General features: G+C 33.9%; 3 protein-coding genes across 3 annotated transcripts; 2 read left to right on the top strand and 1 right to left on the bottom strand.

Moving 5' to 3' along the window:
* Positions 1-2641: 2641 nt before the first annotated feature.
* LOC105618000 (RNA polymerase-associated protein RTF1 homolog) lies at positions 2642-5868 on the bottom strand. Its single transcript, XM_012199538.1, has 7 exons — positions 5788-5868; positions 4896-5154; positions 4376-4783; positions 4057-4297; positions 3228-3954; positions 2876-3143; positions 2642-2748 (listed from the first exon to the last, which is right to left on the bottom strand). The coding sequence occupies exons 1-7, from the start codon at positions 5866-5868 to the stop codon at positions 2642-2644; spliced, it is 2091 nt and encodes a 696-aa protein (XP_012054928.1).
* A 905-nt stretch (positions 5869-6773) lies between these two features.
* On the top strand, positions 6774-8370 carry LOC105618001 (40S ribosomal protein S3-like). The gene is made up of 4 exons (XM_012199539.1): positions 6774-6806; positions 7219-7541; positions 7627-7814; positions 7988-8370. The coding sequence occupies exons 1-4, from the start codon at positions 6774-6776 to the stop codon at positions 8170-8172; spliced, it is 729 nt and encodes a 242-aa protein (XP_012054929.1). The 3' UTR covers positions 8173-8370.
* Positions 8371-9136: 766 nt separating this feature from the next.
* On the top strand, positions 9137-11674 carry LOC105618002 (vang-like protein 1). Its single transcript, XM_012199540.1, has 4 exons — positions 9137-9267; positions 9620-10214; positions 10589-10747; positions 10838-11674. Exons 1-4 carry the CDS (start codon positions 9137-9139, stop codon positions 11672-11674), a joined length of 1722 nt encoding a protein of 573 aa, XP_012054930.1.
* The last annotated feature ends 641 nt before the right edge of the window (positions 11675-12315 follow it).

A 12315-nucleotide genomic window follows, 5' to 3' on the forward strand; every position in this document is an offset into this window, starting at 1 on the left:
AAACCCAGCGTTAAAAAACTGTAGCTTTCATATATTAATGGATATATAGTAAGTTATGTAGAAGAGGTAATCTTATCTCTAATAAGAATACTTTTCGTTTTCACGCTATGAGCGTCATCAGTTTATCCGTGTCTACTAAATATTGAACAAGGACAAATGATGCTTACGAGTGCTGCAAGCGTAAAACGGAACGCATCCTTAAAAACGATGGAGACGATAAATATCGAAAAAAAATTCACCATTTTCTTGAATGCAAATTTCATTATTTCATTATTACATTAACAATAACAGCGAAAACGTATTTCTGTGTAACAGAATTGACAACTTGACTTTTCAGCTAAAACTGAAAGACAAGAGTGTCCATTAAGTCGAAGAAAGATAATACTCTTTCATCTTTTAGTTTTAATTGGAAAACTAAATTGTCAATTCAAGGCTGTGTTCCAAAATTGACTAATAAAAATCTATAGTGCACGTAACGTAAACTGTAGCATTTTACTGCTAGCAGTAAATTTGAAACACGGCTCTAGTATGCAGAATACGTTTTTTGTTATTGTTGTTAATGTAAACAATAGTGAAATTAATATGTTCAAGAATATGATACTTTTACAAACAACATTGTTCAGATTTCTCTCTCTCTCTCTCTCTCTCTCTCTCTCTCTCTCTCTCTCTCTCAAATCCATCGTCTCTTATCAGTGGCGACCTGGTGATCTCTTTTGTATATATAATTTCTGGATTACGGGACCTACAATTTTTTCAAATATATATTACATAAAAATAAGAATCGCTTTCTACAGTTTTACAGTATTTAGCAATAGGGCTATACACAGTTATAATTTCTTGACAATATTTCCTAGATTAGGAAAATAATAATTTATTACATGGTTAGAAGAAAGATTCTGAAGTTTCTTGTGCTTAAATATGCCCCCCCCCCTCTCCTCTTCCCCCGCCCCTAAATACATGTATGTACAATTTCGATAAAAGAAATGCAGAGACAATGAAGACGCCTTATTATAATTTATAATATAATGTAATACGATGCAAACATTCATTTTGTACATATTTTCTACATGTCATATATTATAAATACAATTATAAAATCGTAATACATTTCGTACGTTTGACACAATCTTTTTCAGCAATATTAAAATAATAAAAAAGTAAGTAAGCGATGAGGCAGTACATTAACTTATTTTTAAATAAATTTAGTTTCTTTTTCAATAAGAGAATCGGTATTGCTAAAAAAAATTTTTTTATCATTGCATTAATATTGTAGGATCTCAAATGATAAAAATTATAATTCAAAAACGTTGAAATATTTATATACAGTTTTGCTTTTCCTCAATAGAAAATATTGAAGATATATGAATAAATTGAGAAAGATGTCAAAATGATAATATACTGTACATAAATGAATAATACAAACAGTGTAACGTACACTACGTACAGGATACGTGAATTAAAAGATATAAGTTTATTTAATTGATATTGATATACTATTGTAGTAGTTATGTTAATTATATATATATCTTCCATTTTCTGATAAAATGGCTTTTTAACAAGATTTTTATTCTATTGCATACAACGTAAAATCTTATATCATTTACTGTAATCAAAATTGATTTTTATATAAACGATTTGTAAGAAATTTAGTTATTTGGCAAATAACTTGATCAGTATAAATATATCTTCCTTTTTTTTCTATTTTTCATTTAAGTATTATACGATATCCCAAGTAGCAAAGCAGCACTTATAAAGCGCTAAAAAGTGATTATATGCACTTTTTTTTACCGCTTTATAAGAATTGTATGTTACTTGAGATATGGTTGTCTCCCATGTGCATTAGAAGATGTGTAATAAAACGTAAAATTATATTTTTCGCAGCATCTAAGTAATATATCTCAGTAATCTTATTCCTTAAGTACTGTCATTATCAATCAAACATTGTTCTATATACGCAATTATTGCATGTGTACAAAATTATATTTTCCGTCCAGCAATGACAATGTCGCTATTTGGAATACATAATAGGAACCGATTCGTTGAAATCTTTTTGAAGAATTAAAATCTTAATTAAAATCTCTTTAATACATTGAGTATGATGATGAATGATGAATGGTAGTGATTATCGATTCTTTTTATAGATCTTAATGGCGAATAAAGAGGGCGTAATGAAATTTTGGTTAAATTATATACACACAGTGTGATCTCCAATATAATTCCTACATAAATATGTATGCGTCACATATCCATATGTAGATATAATCATTAATCTGACATTATGTTATAAAATTCTAAAAAATTTTATAACAAAATTTCCATTAGATATTATATAGTTTGTATCATTAATATTCCTTTATTTATTATGTAACTGTAATATTACATAACTGTAATACAGTATTTATCCTTCGTGTATAGGGAACCACTACTACTCAACGTATTAAACAGATAAATTCTTCATTAGTAGTAACATTGCAAGTATAATCATAAATAATCTAATCTCTCAGTCAATCATTATAAGAACGCATTCTCCTTCTTGTTATTAAACAGAGCATTCGATAAATGAGGTGATATCTTTAATTACAAGATAACCTCGACAACTTAGCCTTATCGTATTTTTAGAATGTTTAAGACATATGAACTGTTAGATAAGACCACGTTTCTTTTTGTAATCTTCTAGATTTAACGATCGGCGAGGTCCTGTATCCTTGATATTATTAATGGGCTTCGGTAAAACGCTAACAGGATTGTCTAGAAATAAAATTGTATAAATTATATAAATATTTGTACTCTATGTATATCTCGTTTTGTTTTAATTGCTGGGCAAAAATTTATAATTAAAAATATAATTTCTTACAATACTTCTTGCAAAACTTACTTGGAATAGGAACTTCCAAATCGATTGTTATATCAAAGTCATGTGCGTCAAATAGATCTTCTGTACTTTGCTTCTTCTTAGATTCCTGTCCATTCTCTTTATCAACTGCCGACACTGAATCTCCAGTAGGATGAGGATTCGATTTATCATTTACTGGAACTGCTACCACTTCAGACTCATCTTCCGGCTTATACACCATCCTTGGCTTAGTACTTCGCCTAGTGAATGGATCATCGACTTTCTTACCCTTATTAGCTTTCAGTTCTTCCTGTTATAACAAATTCGAAGTTGGAATTGAAATTATCATTAATCAATTGAAATGTTATAATACAAATTATACCCTAAACATTACCATTATAGCTTTTTCAGCTTCCTCTACATTTTTCTTTCGGTTGCGATCATTTATGTATGATATACTAGAAATTGTTGCCGTACGCATTTTATCCAGTTCTGATGCACGCTCTTCTAATTCACTCAATTCTTGATTAAGTCGACTAGCTGTCTCGTCATCTCCTCTACAATTAGCCGCATCACGTTCTCTCATCAGCTGTGCTTTCTTCATTGCGTAATTGTAAGGAGTCTGTTTGAATCTCTCCTTTTCACGTACTATTTTTTCTATATCCTCTTCTTTGAATTCGTATACCAGCGCTTCCTTAATGTCCTTTAATTTTTGTTCTACTTCATCAAATGTAGGCGTCGATATTCCTTGTAGCGCACAAGTTTCTTTCCACTTAAAGAATTCGGAATCTGTGAATTCTTGATTTGAAACAAATTCCAACCTGAATACACGTTCCTGTGCACCATGTCGTAATTTCAATCCCTTATTCGTCCTTGTACCACCGAGTTGATAAATCTTTCCTGTCTCACACACACCGCTTATCTCAGCTACTCTATAGACAGGTTTGCCATTATTATTGCCGATTCCTATTCTGACAAAGCAACCTTGTACTACTCTGTCAAAGAAAGGTAAATGAACGAATCTCTCCATCTTATGACGGGATAATCGAATCTTATTTAGATCTTCTTTAGTACTGATGTATACTGGTTTCTTAGGTCTAGCTTTGTTGCTAGTAATCGACCTAAAATAATTATATCGAATAAAAATATAACTGAATAAAAATAAAAAATAAAAATAAAGATATAAAAAATATCATTGAATAAAAAATAGCCTAAAAACTTACTTTTTATCGTTGTCGGAATCCGAATCGCGACTTTCACTCGAAGATGATCTACGTAGAGGTGCTGGTTTAGTTACTTCTTCCTCTTCTCCACTATCTGATGAACCACTGTCATCGGAATATATATCAGATGCCTTAAGTTTTGTTTTGTTTGCAGCCGCTTTATGATCATCTTCCAATTCTTCTTCCTCCATATCCTTTGATTGCTGTTGTTGCTGCTCTATCCTCTGTTTTTCTTTTTCCTCTATTAATAAAAGAATGGGATTAGAAATATTTGTAATATTTCTAATACAAAGAAGGCAACAATATATGAGAAACCTACCTCGTTCCTTCTTCTCTTCGCGTCTAGCTTTGAGCAATGACATTGCATGAAACTTCTTGTCCTGCTTTTCTTCTATTGTCTTCTTGCGATCTTTACTCCTCTCTTTAGGATCTGGAGCTCGATCTATTTTCTGCTTCTCTTCAATACCCTTCTCCTTCTTTTTCGATTCCTTTTGTTTTTTCAATTCTTGTTTCTTGGCCATTCTTAATTTCTTCTCAATTTCAAATCTTGTTTTCATAATTTCACGTTGTTCAATTCGTTTAAAGATTTCTTGTTCACGTTCTTTCTCAGTCATTTGTGCAAGTCTAGCTTGATCCTCTGCATCTCCCATAAGTTTGTCATCATAGCCATCATTGAATTCTTCTTGGCTGGAACTGGAACCACTCGGATCTGAATCTGATACCTCACCTGTTATAATAAAGTGATTGTTATTTATAATAGCAAAAAACTTAAGAGATCATATTCACATATTTAAGAAAAAACAAAGTATACATTTGTAAAAGATTTAATTTCCATATACCTTCTTCTGGCTCCGAAAGCTGCTTAGCTGGTTCTTTCTCACTGGCACTGTCTTCTGAGCTGGACTTTGTCATCTTTCGTTTACTTCTTTTTGATGGTGACTTTTTCTTCTTTGTTTTTCCAGCTTTGTTATTCCAATCATCAGAATCTGATATATCTGAATCATGTTTAGTGTCCTTCTTAATGGATCCGTTATCCTCATTCGATTGAGAATCATCTTGGGATTTTCCTTTCTTTTTCTTTGCCAATGACAATAGGTCCTAAAATTTAGTAAAGAGATACGTGCTCAATTACTAATGCTAAAATCATGGAAAAAATTATAACAGCTCAGTTCCATATTGCATTGTGCTCCATGAGTTTTGACAAGCAATCACATTATTATATATTACTAACATTATATGTGTTGTAAACAATTATATATTACATTTTATATTTTATATTACATGTAATATATTTCTTGCAACTGTTCCACATTCTTCATTTTAAAATAAAATATACAATCAAGCATTAAAAAGAAAAAAAACCAGATAATTTAAAAATAAAAAGCTAAAAATACATATTGTTTTATCTTAAAACATTCATAATTCAGAAATTAATAATTCACTAAATTATTTAAGCATTGAAGATTCAGCTTGATCATTTAAAACTTTTATTACCTAGTTGTTGTGTATTCACATTACAGTCTTAAAAAAATACTTGATTTAATATTGCATAAAATTCGTACATATATGTTTATGCACTTGTATTGGATATTACCGTAAATTATGCAAAGTCGCTTAGAACGTGATCGCAGTTTGCACTTTGCAATTCGTGAACGGAGATAAACATACGGTATGATAATGGACGCGGAAGTGAATGGCACAGGACTTTTACATAAAGGCTAAGCTATTTACATTGTCCAAGTCCGAACCGCTTTCCGACGCACTCCCGCTACTGTCGGAATCTATGAGGGCCTGATGCTTCCTTTTGGGCATCCTGAAGACGTGTGCCCGATGGAGAATGTAAACGATAAAATTTCACCGTGCCTCATACGACGCGAGCACGGGAAATCAACCGAAGTAGCTTTCAGAAGCGTGTAGACTACAGACTCGATACAGAGAGAGTAAAAATGGAAACCACAACGGTAGAAAGATTGTAACAACACCGATAGAAGCCGCGAAACGACAAGCTGTACGCTGCGAGATGGAGGGATGGAGTCTCGCGCAAACGCAGTAGTGCCAGTGCTAGCAGACGCCGTTATGCAGGCTTCACACTACCAATAGGAAAATTTTCCATTGGGAAAATAAGCGCAATCGACACACAGAGTGCACTTAAATTAATTCACATATTTTCAGTATTGATAAATAATTTAATCCTTGTAAATTACGTATTTTTTTTATGTCACGATAACCTCATAAGCTTAAAAGGATTAAATTATTTATTAACATTGGAAATATATAAGCCAATTTGCACTCAATTGCATAGTGTTACACTAGTTTTTCCAATGGAAAACGCCATTTTTTTCTCGAGACAAAAATATTACTAGCTAGAAATTCTAGAAAGTGAATTTTCTTATTGGATATTGTATCGTCGTAAGTCACAAGAACCAATCAGAAGCGTCAACAGCTGATATTACGTAGTGATATTATTTCTGATTGGTTGATTACAAATAAGTTATGATTTAAAGTGAGTTTGCAATCGTAGATATCCGCATGCGGCCTTCATGAAATCATATGAAATACGAAAGGTTAAGAGAAGTAAGCGGCTGTTAATATTGTAAATTTAGGAATTTATAAATTTAGATTTATATATGTTTAAGCACTAGTAATTAACGTAATTCTCTTTATATTTTAGACGTAATTCAATTGAAAGGAATCTGTGATTCACTAGTATCCTGAATATGGAGAATCGTTCAATATCGAAGAAGAGGAAGGTTAGTAATATTTTCAAGAATTTATAATAAATATAAAGTATATAATAAATTTGAGCAAGCATAGAAATATATTTGTTGCAGTGCTGAAAATTTTTGGAATAATATTTCATCGAAATAAAGCAAGATATTGCTAGAATCATAAATCATAATGGAATGCTTTCAGTGTCACATGTGAATTCTTTCACATATGGCCTTCATGATTCCATGTATCTCATTACAAAATTATTTAAAATATATAAAATTTTGTAGATTAGGCATATATTAGTTATTTTGCAACATTCTTTTATTCTATATTTGATATTTAATTTTGATATTTGATTTTATGATAGTTTTTTCAAACAAATTTTCATACTTATATATAATAAAGATAAGTTAAATTCAGTATTAATATTCACTTTTTTTTTATCTTCAGTTTGTGGGAGACGGTGTATTCAGGGCTGAGTTAAACGAGTTTTTGACTCGCGAACTCGCTGAGGATGGCTATTCTGGTGTGGAAGTTCGTGTTACACCAAATCGAACAGAAATTATCTTGTTGGCTACTCATACACAAAGCGTACTTGGTGAAAAGGGACGTAGGATCAGAGAGCTTACTTCTGTAGTACAGAAACGTTTTAATTTTAAAGAACCGCAGAATGTTGAGTTGTATGCCGAAAAAGTCGCCACACGTGGCTTATGTGCAATTGCACAGGCAGAATCTCTTCGATATAAACTGATCGGTGGCCTCGCTGTACGAAGGTAAAGTTTAGAACTTTATTCTATGTAGTCTGTTAATCTTATTTTTTATCACATTTTTTCTATTGAAAATTTTGTTTTTAATCAGAGCATGTTATGGTGTCCTCCGTTTCATCATGGAGTCAGGAGCTAAAGGTTGTGAGGTGGTTGTCAGTGGTAAACTGCGTGGTCAGAGAGCAAAATCAATGAAATTTGTTGATGGTCTTATGATACACTCAGGCGAGCCGACTAATGAGTATGTGAACACTGCCACTCGGCATGTGCTTCTTCGACAAGGTATCAATCATTGTATTATCATGATTATTTCTTTAATTCGTAATATAATAATGTACTTATAAAATTTGGTTCGAAATATATATTCAGTTTATAACATATAATAAAAAATTTGTGTTATATTTGATATTACATTTGTATTTTTTATTTTGTATTTTATTTTAAATATATTTTAGGGGTATTGGGAATCAAGGTTAAAATTATGCTTCCTTGGGATCCTAATGGCAAGAGTGGCCCAAAAAAACCTCTTCCCGATTATGTATCTATCGTGGAGCCGAAAGAAGAGGTGCCACCGTCAGTTCCGATTTCCGAGGTGAAGCCGTCCAAAGATCTACCTCCACCCACTCCTATTGCCGTGTAATAAATTGTAATAATCATTTGAAATACATTTGGAAAGAAAGTACAAAAAGTGTTCCACTAAAAAATAATAAATTTCAAATGTTTTTAATTGAAAGAATTTGTCGACTATCTTGATAGTTCAACACATATTTTTATTTATAAAATTATTCATTATTTTAAACATGATAAATATTAAATAAAAATCGCTTGATCGCGAAAATGGTTTGATCTATTTTAATTGTTCTAATATAGAAACAATTAGATAAGCGATATCTATTGCTTCTATAGGATGCATTCCATGGTTTTTTACTATACATTTGCAATGTCAAGTGAAAACCTTGTTTGACACTTGATTGATAAACGACATGAATGATTGATTGTTTAGCAAATGTATAAACAAGGTATTGCAACATCAAATGGAATGTATCCATAGTATAAGAATATTATATTTTTATATCATGATCTATAAATGATGTCCACGAACATGGGTCTCTCTAAATCTTTCTCTAGCGTATCTTCAGGATAAAATTCCCCTAGCGACTCCGCAGTGTTTTCAATCGCAGCAATTACTACGGAATGTGGTAGCCCGGCTGCTTGGAGCCGGACAGAGGGGGTGGGAATAATAAAACGTTAGGCGTGTCGGCGTCTGTTTTTTACGCGTTTGACGCCGAGAATTGTGGTTTCATCGATCATTCCGGTATCGATCTCATATCGTACCGATGACAGCGGTAACCTGTTCCCTACAAATCGTCTCGACCGGATAACGGAATGTCAAGAGTGCACGTGACCGCGACGCCGCGACGCTCCAAGAATGCCTGGATCGTGGATGCGCGGCGATAGCGTACCTTGACAAAGTAAAGCGGAACATTGGAGCTGACTGAGACTACGTCGTGCGGCGTCGCGATACATGTGTCCGTCGTTCGTCAGCGTGCGAGGGAGGGTATGTTCTTATGGGGTAGCGAGCGGGCGGTAGCCTTTGTCGTGGAATGGAGACGGAGAGCGTAAAGTCCGGGGCTAGCGAGCATAGCCATAGCCACCACAGCAGGAGCTCCCAGAAGCATCATAGATCTCACAGTTCGAAACAGCATCACAGGCAGCATTCTCACCGTACCACTAGGTATAGCCCAATTTCATCTAATCATCCTAAAGAAGTGGGAGTTTTAATTCTCCAAATGTAGTGTCTTATGAGGTTGTACACAATAGAAATCATAAAAGCTCTTTAGCAGTCGTTATTTTAGTATTGACGGAATAAGCCACTGGTTTTAGTTGCATAACTGAATGAAGGAGGTAAGTACTTCTTTCAGTTCTATAATCTAGAAGAGGTTCTTTGACTCATTCTTATTATTAAGAAAGAAGCATGATATTATACAACTAAAACCAGCGAGTTATTTTAATACTAAAATTATGATTGTTAAAGATGATCTCTTATGATTTGGATTTCATTAATCTTTTGTAATCTTTTGTGACAGGAGCAATCGAAGTCAAAGAAAGGAGAGACAGAATTTGGATACTAGTGAAATGGCTCCGTTTCAAACAACAGTCAACGTACGAGGAGATAGTGTGGATAACATGGGCCAAGAAGTGATCGAGGTGCAGATACTGCCTCAGGATGAGAATTGGGGAGAGAATACTACAGCCGTCACTGGCAATACCTCGGATAGATCAGAATCGACTGAAGATGTAAGCCACTGGCCAAACGAAACCGATAGCACGTTTGGTTCTAGCTGCAATCGCTATGTTGGTCCAATCGTGGCAATGATACTCGGGATAAGCGCCTTTCTTAGTCCTATAGCCATGGTTATTTTGCCTAAATTGGGATTCTTTCCCGACTCAACAACGGTACTGACGATGCAACAGAAATTGCATCTACTGTCATGTAATGCCGAATGCAAAGGTGAACTGCTAGGATTGGCCTTCAAACTAGTGCTACTGATCATTGGTAGCTGGGCAGTATTCCTGCGTCCGCGAACCGCTACCATGCCACGCATATTTTTATTCAAGGCAGGAGTGCTGCTGCTCACCACCCTGTGCATTTGTACTTATTGGCTTTTTTATGTTGTACAGGTAATCATCCCAGATATGATTAATGCAATTATATGCGTTTTCCAGCAAGAAACAAGTATAATGTTTTTGCTCGCAATGAATTTGGATTGATCTGAGATCGATTAACAAAAGCATCATGATTTTATGCAATCAAAAATCAAAATAGAATATGTGATCATCATTAATTAATAACCTCAAATCGATTCAAATTCACTATGGACAAAAATATCAATAGATGATACTTTATAACATAGTGAATTATTTTATAATTTTCATCTCGTTTCAAAATATAGAATTAGAGTAATAATTTACTATATTACACTATGTTAATCTTTTACTGAAAAATACTATCTTTGTAAATATATTTAGTTACTAAAGTATTCGATATTTTTCAGGTCACCGAGAGTGCTAAGACTGTTGCCAATGGCGAAATAACAGAGTACAAAAGTTTAGTAAATTATGCAGGTACCCTTGCCAATACACTCCTGTTTATACATTACACCGCAGTGCTCCTTATCGAAGTTCGTCATTTACAACCTACATTTTATCTTAAGGTGTTTATCTTAAATGTTCTTCATATTGTTACTCAATGATACCTAATTACAACATGCATTTTGAATTATATACATTATTTTCGTTCACAGGTCGTTAGATCGCCGGATGGTGAATCGAGATCTTATGCGATTGGCCAGTTATCGATACAGAGAGCAGCCGTATGGGTTCTAGAAAAATACTATACAGAATTTCCAATTTACAATCCATATTTGGAAAGGTTGCCAGTCTCTAAGTCTGGTAGAAAACAATCAAGTTTCAAGTTTTACGAGGTTGATGGTGGAGTGACCGGTGGTATGCAATCGCGCGCCGGAAGCGGAGACCGGGCAGTTCTGACAGCACAAGCGCGTCGTCGTGATTCGAGTCACAATGAGCGCTTCTACGAGGAGCATGATTACGAGCGGCGAGTGCGGAAACGTCGCGCAAGACTCATCACTGCCGCCGAAGAGGCATTTGCGCATATCAAACGTTTGCATTCCGAGGTAGAATCTACGCCAAATCCTGGACCGATGGACCCTATGGAAGCTGCGCAAGCGGTGTTTCCCTCTATGGCAAGAGCTTTACAGAAATATTTAAGAATCACCCGGCAACAGCCGCGTCATTCCGTAGAATCTATTTTGAATCGTCTCGCTAGATGTTTGGCTCAAGATGCGGCGCCGCGCGCCTTCCTAGAACCATTCTTCGCTGCAAACCCAGTGCTATCGAATGAGAAAGAGAGACAAAAACGGTCACATCACTGGGCCTTGGTATGCGAAGGAGAGCTACCCTCTCGCCCGATCGCTAACGGTTGTGAGTTTCAGTTGAGACAGGGCGAAGTGGCACTCTTGTGTACAGCACATAGATTACCGCATTTTAATCTCACTGAACAATTGGCACATCCTAAATCGAACAAATTTCTTTTGCGTTTGAACTCTGAAACCTCAGTTTAAGATACTCGATAAAGTTTATCCTCTGACATTTATGAAATTAAATAAAATTATTCTAAATAAATACTTCAAAAGATTTTTAGCCCAAATGATATTTTAATCGAAATAATGTTTAATATAAAATCTTTTTTGTGACGAGAGAGAGAATTGTTGAAGATTGTTTTGTACTAAAGATATGACATGATAAATATTAGATTTTATCTCGCGCGGAAAACATTTTTAAATATTATTTCGATTAAATCTTACTTGCGCTAAAATTTTTTTTAGATCGAAATGTTTATAAGATTAAAGATTTTAGAATATTATTTTAAACCTCTGTTTATTGAAACGTGGATTGTTGAACAACAATATAATAGTACTTAGATATTCTAATACAATAGAGAGACTGAGAGAAGATAGGAGAATTTGCCATCATTTTCTTAACAACATTTATGACATCATTTCTTTTCTTCGAAAACAATAACTACATGACATTAATAAGTGATCCATACTTCTGAACATACCTTCAAGTAATTATTACGTATAAAGTAATTAGTTTTTACTATAACAATACTCAGTTCTTTGTTTTTTTTTAAGTTACGTGCATATTTACGCGTATACATATTTATTTATTCCATTATGCATATCATGAATTATACAATATA

Source organism: Atta cephalotes, assembly GCF_000143395.1.
Source record: "Atta cephalotes unplaced genomic scaffold scaffold00015, whole genome shotgun sequence".
NCBI classification, from domain to species: domain Eukaryota; kingdom Metazoa; phylum Arthropoda; class Insecta; order Hymenoptera; family Formicidae; genus Atta; species Atta cephalotes.

Bases quoted from the DNA above. Each gene is read 5' to 3' on its own strand.
- LOC105618000 (XM_012199538.1), bottom strand. From the start codon at position 5,868: ATGCCCAAAAGGAAGCATCAGGCCCTCATAGATTCCGACAGTAGCGGG. The intron at 4,298-4,375 runs GTAGGTTTCTCA...TTTTATTAATAG, and splicing joins CGAAGAGAAGAAGGAACGAG to AGGAAAAAGAAAAACAGAGG. The intron at 3,955-4,056 runs GTAAGTTTTTAG...TAATTATTTTAG, and splicing joins GATTCCGACAACGATAAAAA to GTCGATTACTAGCAACAAAG.
- LOC105618001 (XM_012199539.1), top strand. From the start codon at position 6,774: ATGGAGAATCGTTCAATATCGAAGAAGAGGAAG. The intron at 6,807-7,218 runs GTTAGTAATATT...TTTTATCTTCAG, and splicing joins CAATATCGAAGAAGAGGAAG to TTTGTGGGAGACGGTGTATT. The intron at 7,815-7,987 runs GTATCAATCATT...AATATATTTTAG, and splicing joins GCATGTGCTTCTTCGACAAG to GGGTATTGGGAATCAAGGTT.
- LOC105618002 (XM_012199540.1), top strand. From the start codon at position 9,137: ATGGAGACGGAGAGCGTAAAGTCCGGGGCTAGCGAGCATAGCCATAGC. The intron at 9,268-9,619 runs GTATAGCCCAAT...CTTTTGTGACAG, and splicing joins CATTCTCACCGTACCACTAG to GAGCAATCGAAGTCAAAGAA. The intron at 10,215-10,588 runs GTAATCATCCCA...GATATTTTTCAG, and splicing joins GGCTTTTTTATGTTGTACAG to GTCACCGAGAGTGCTAAGAC.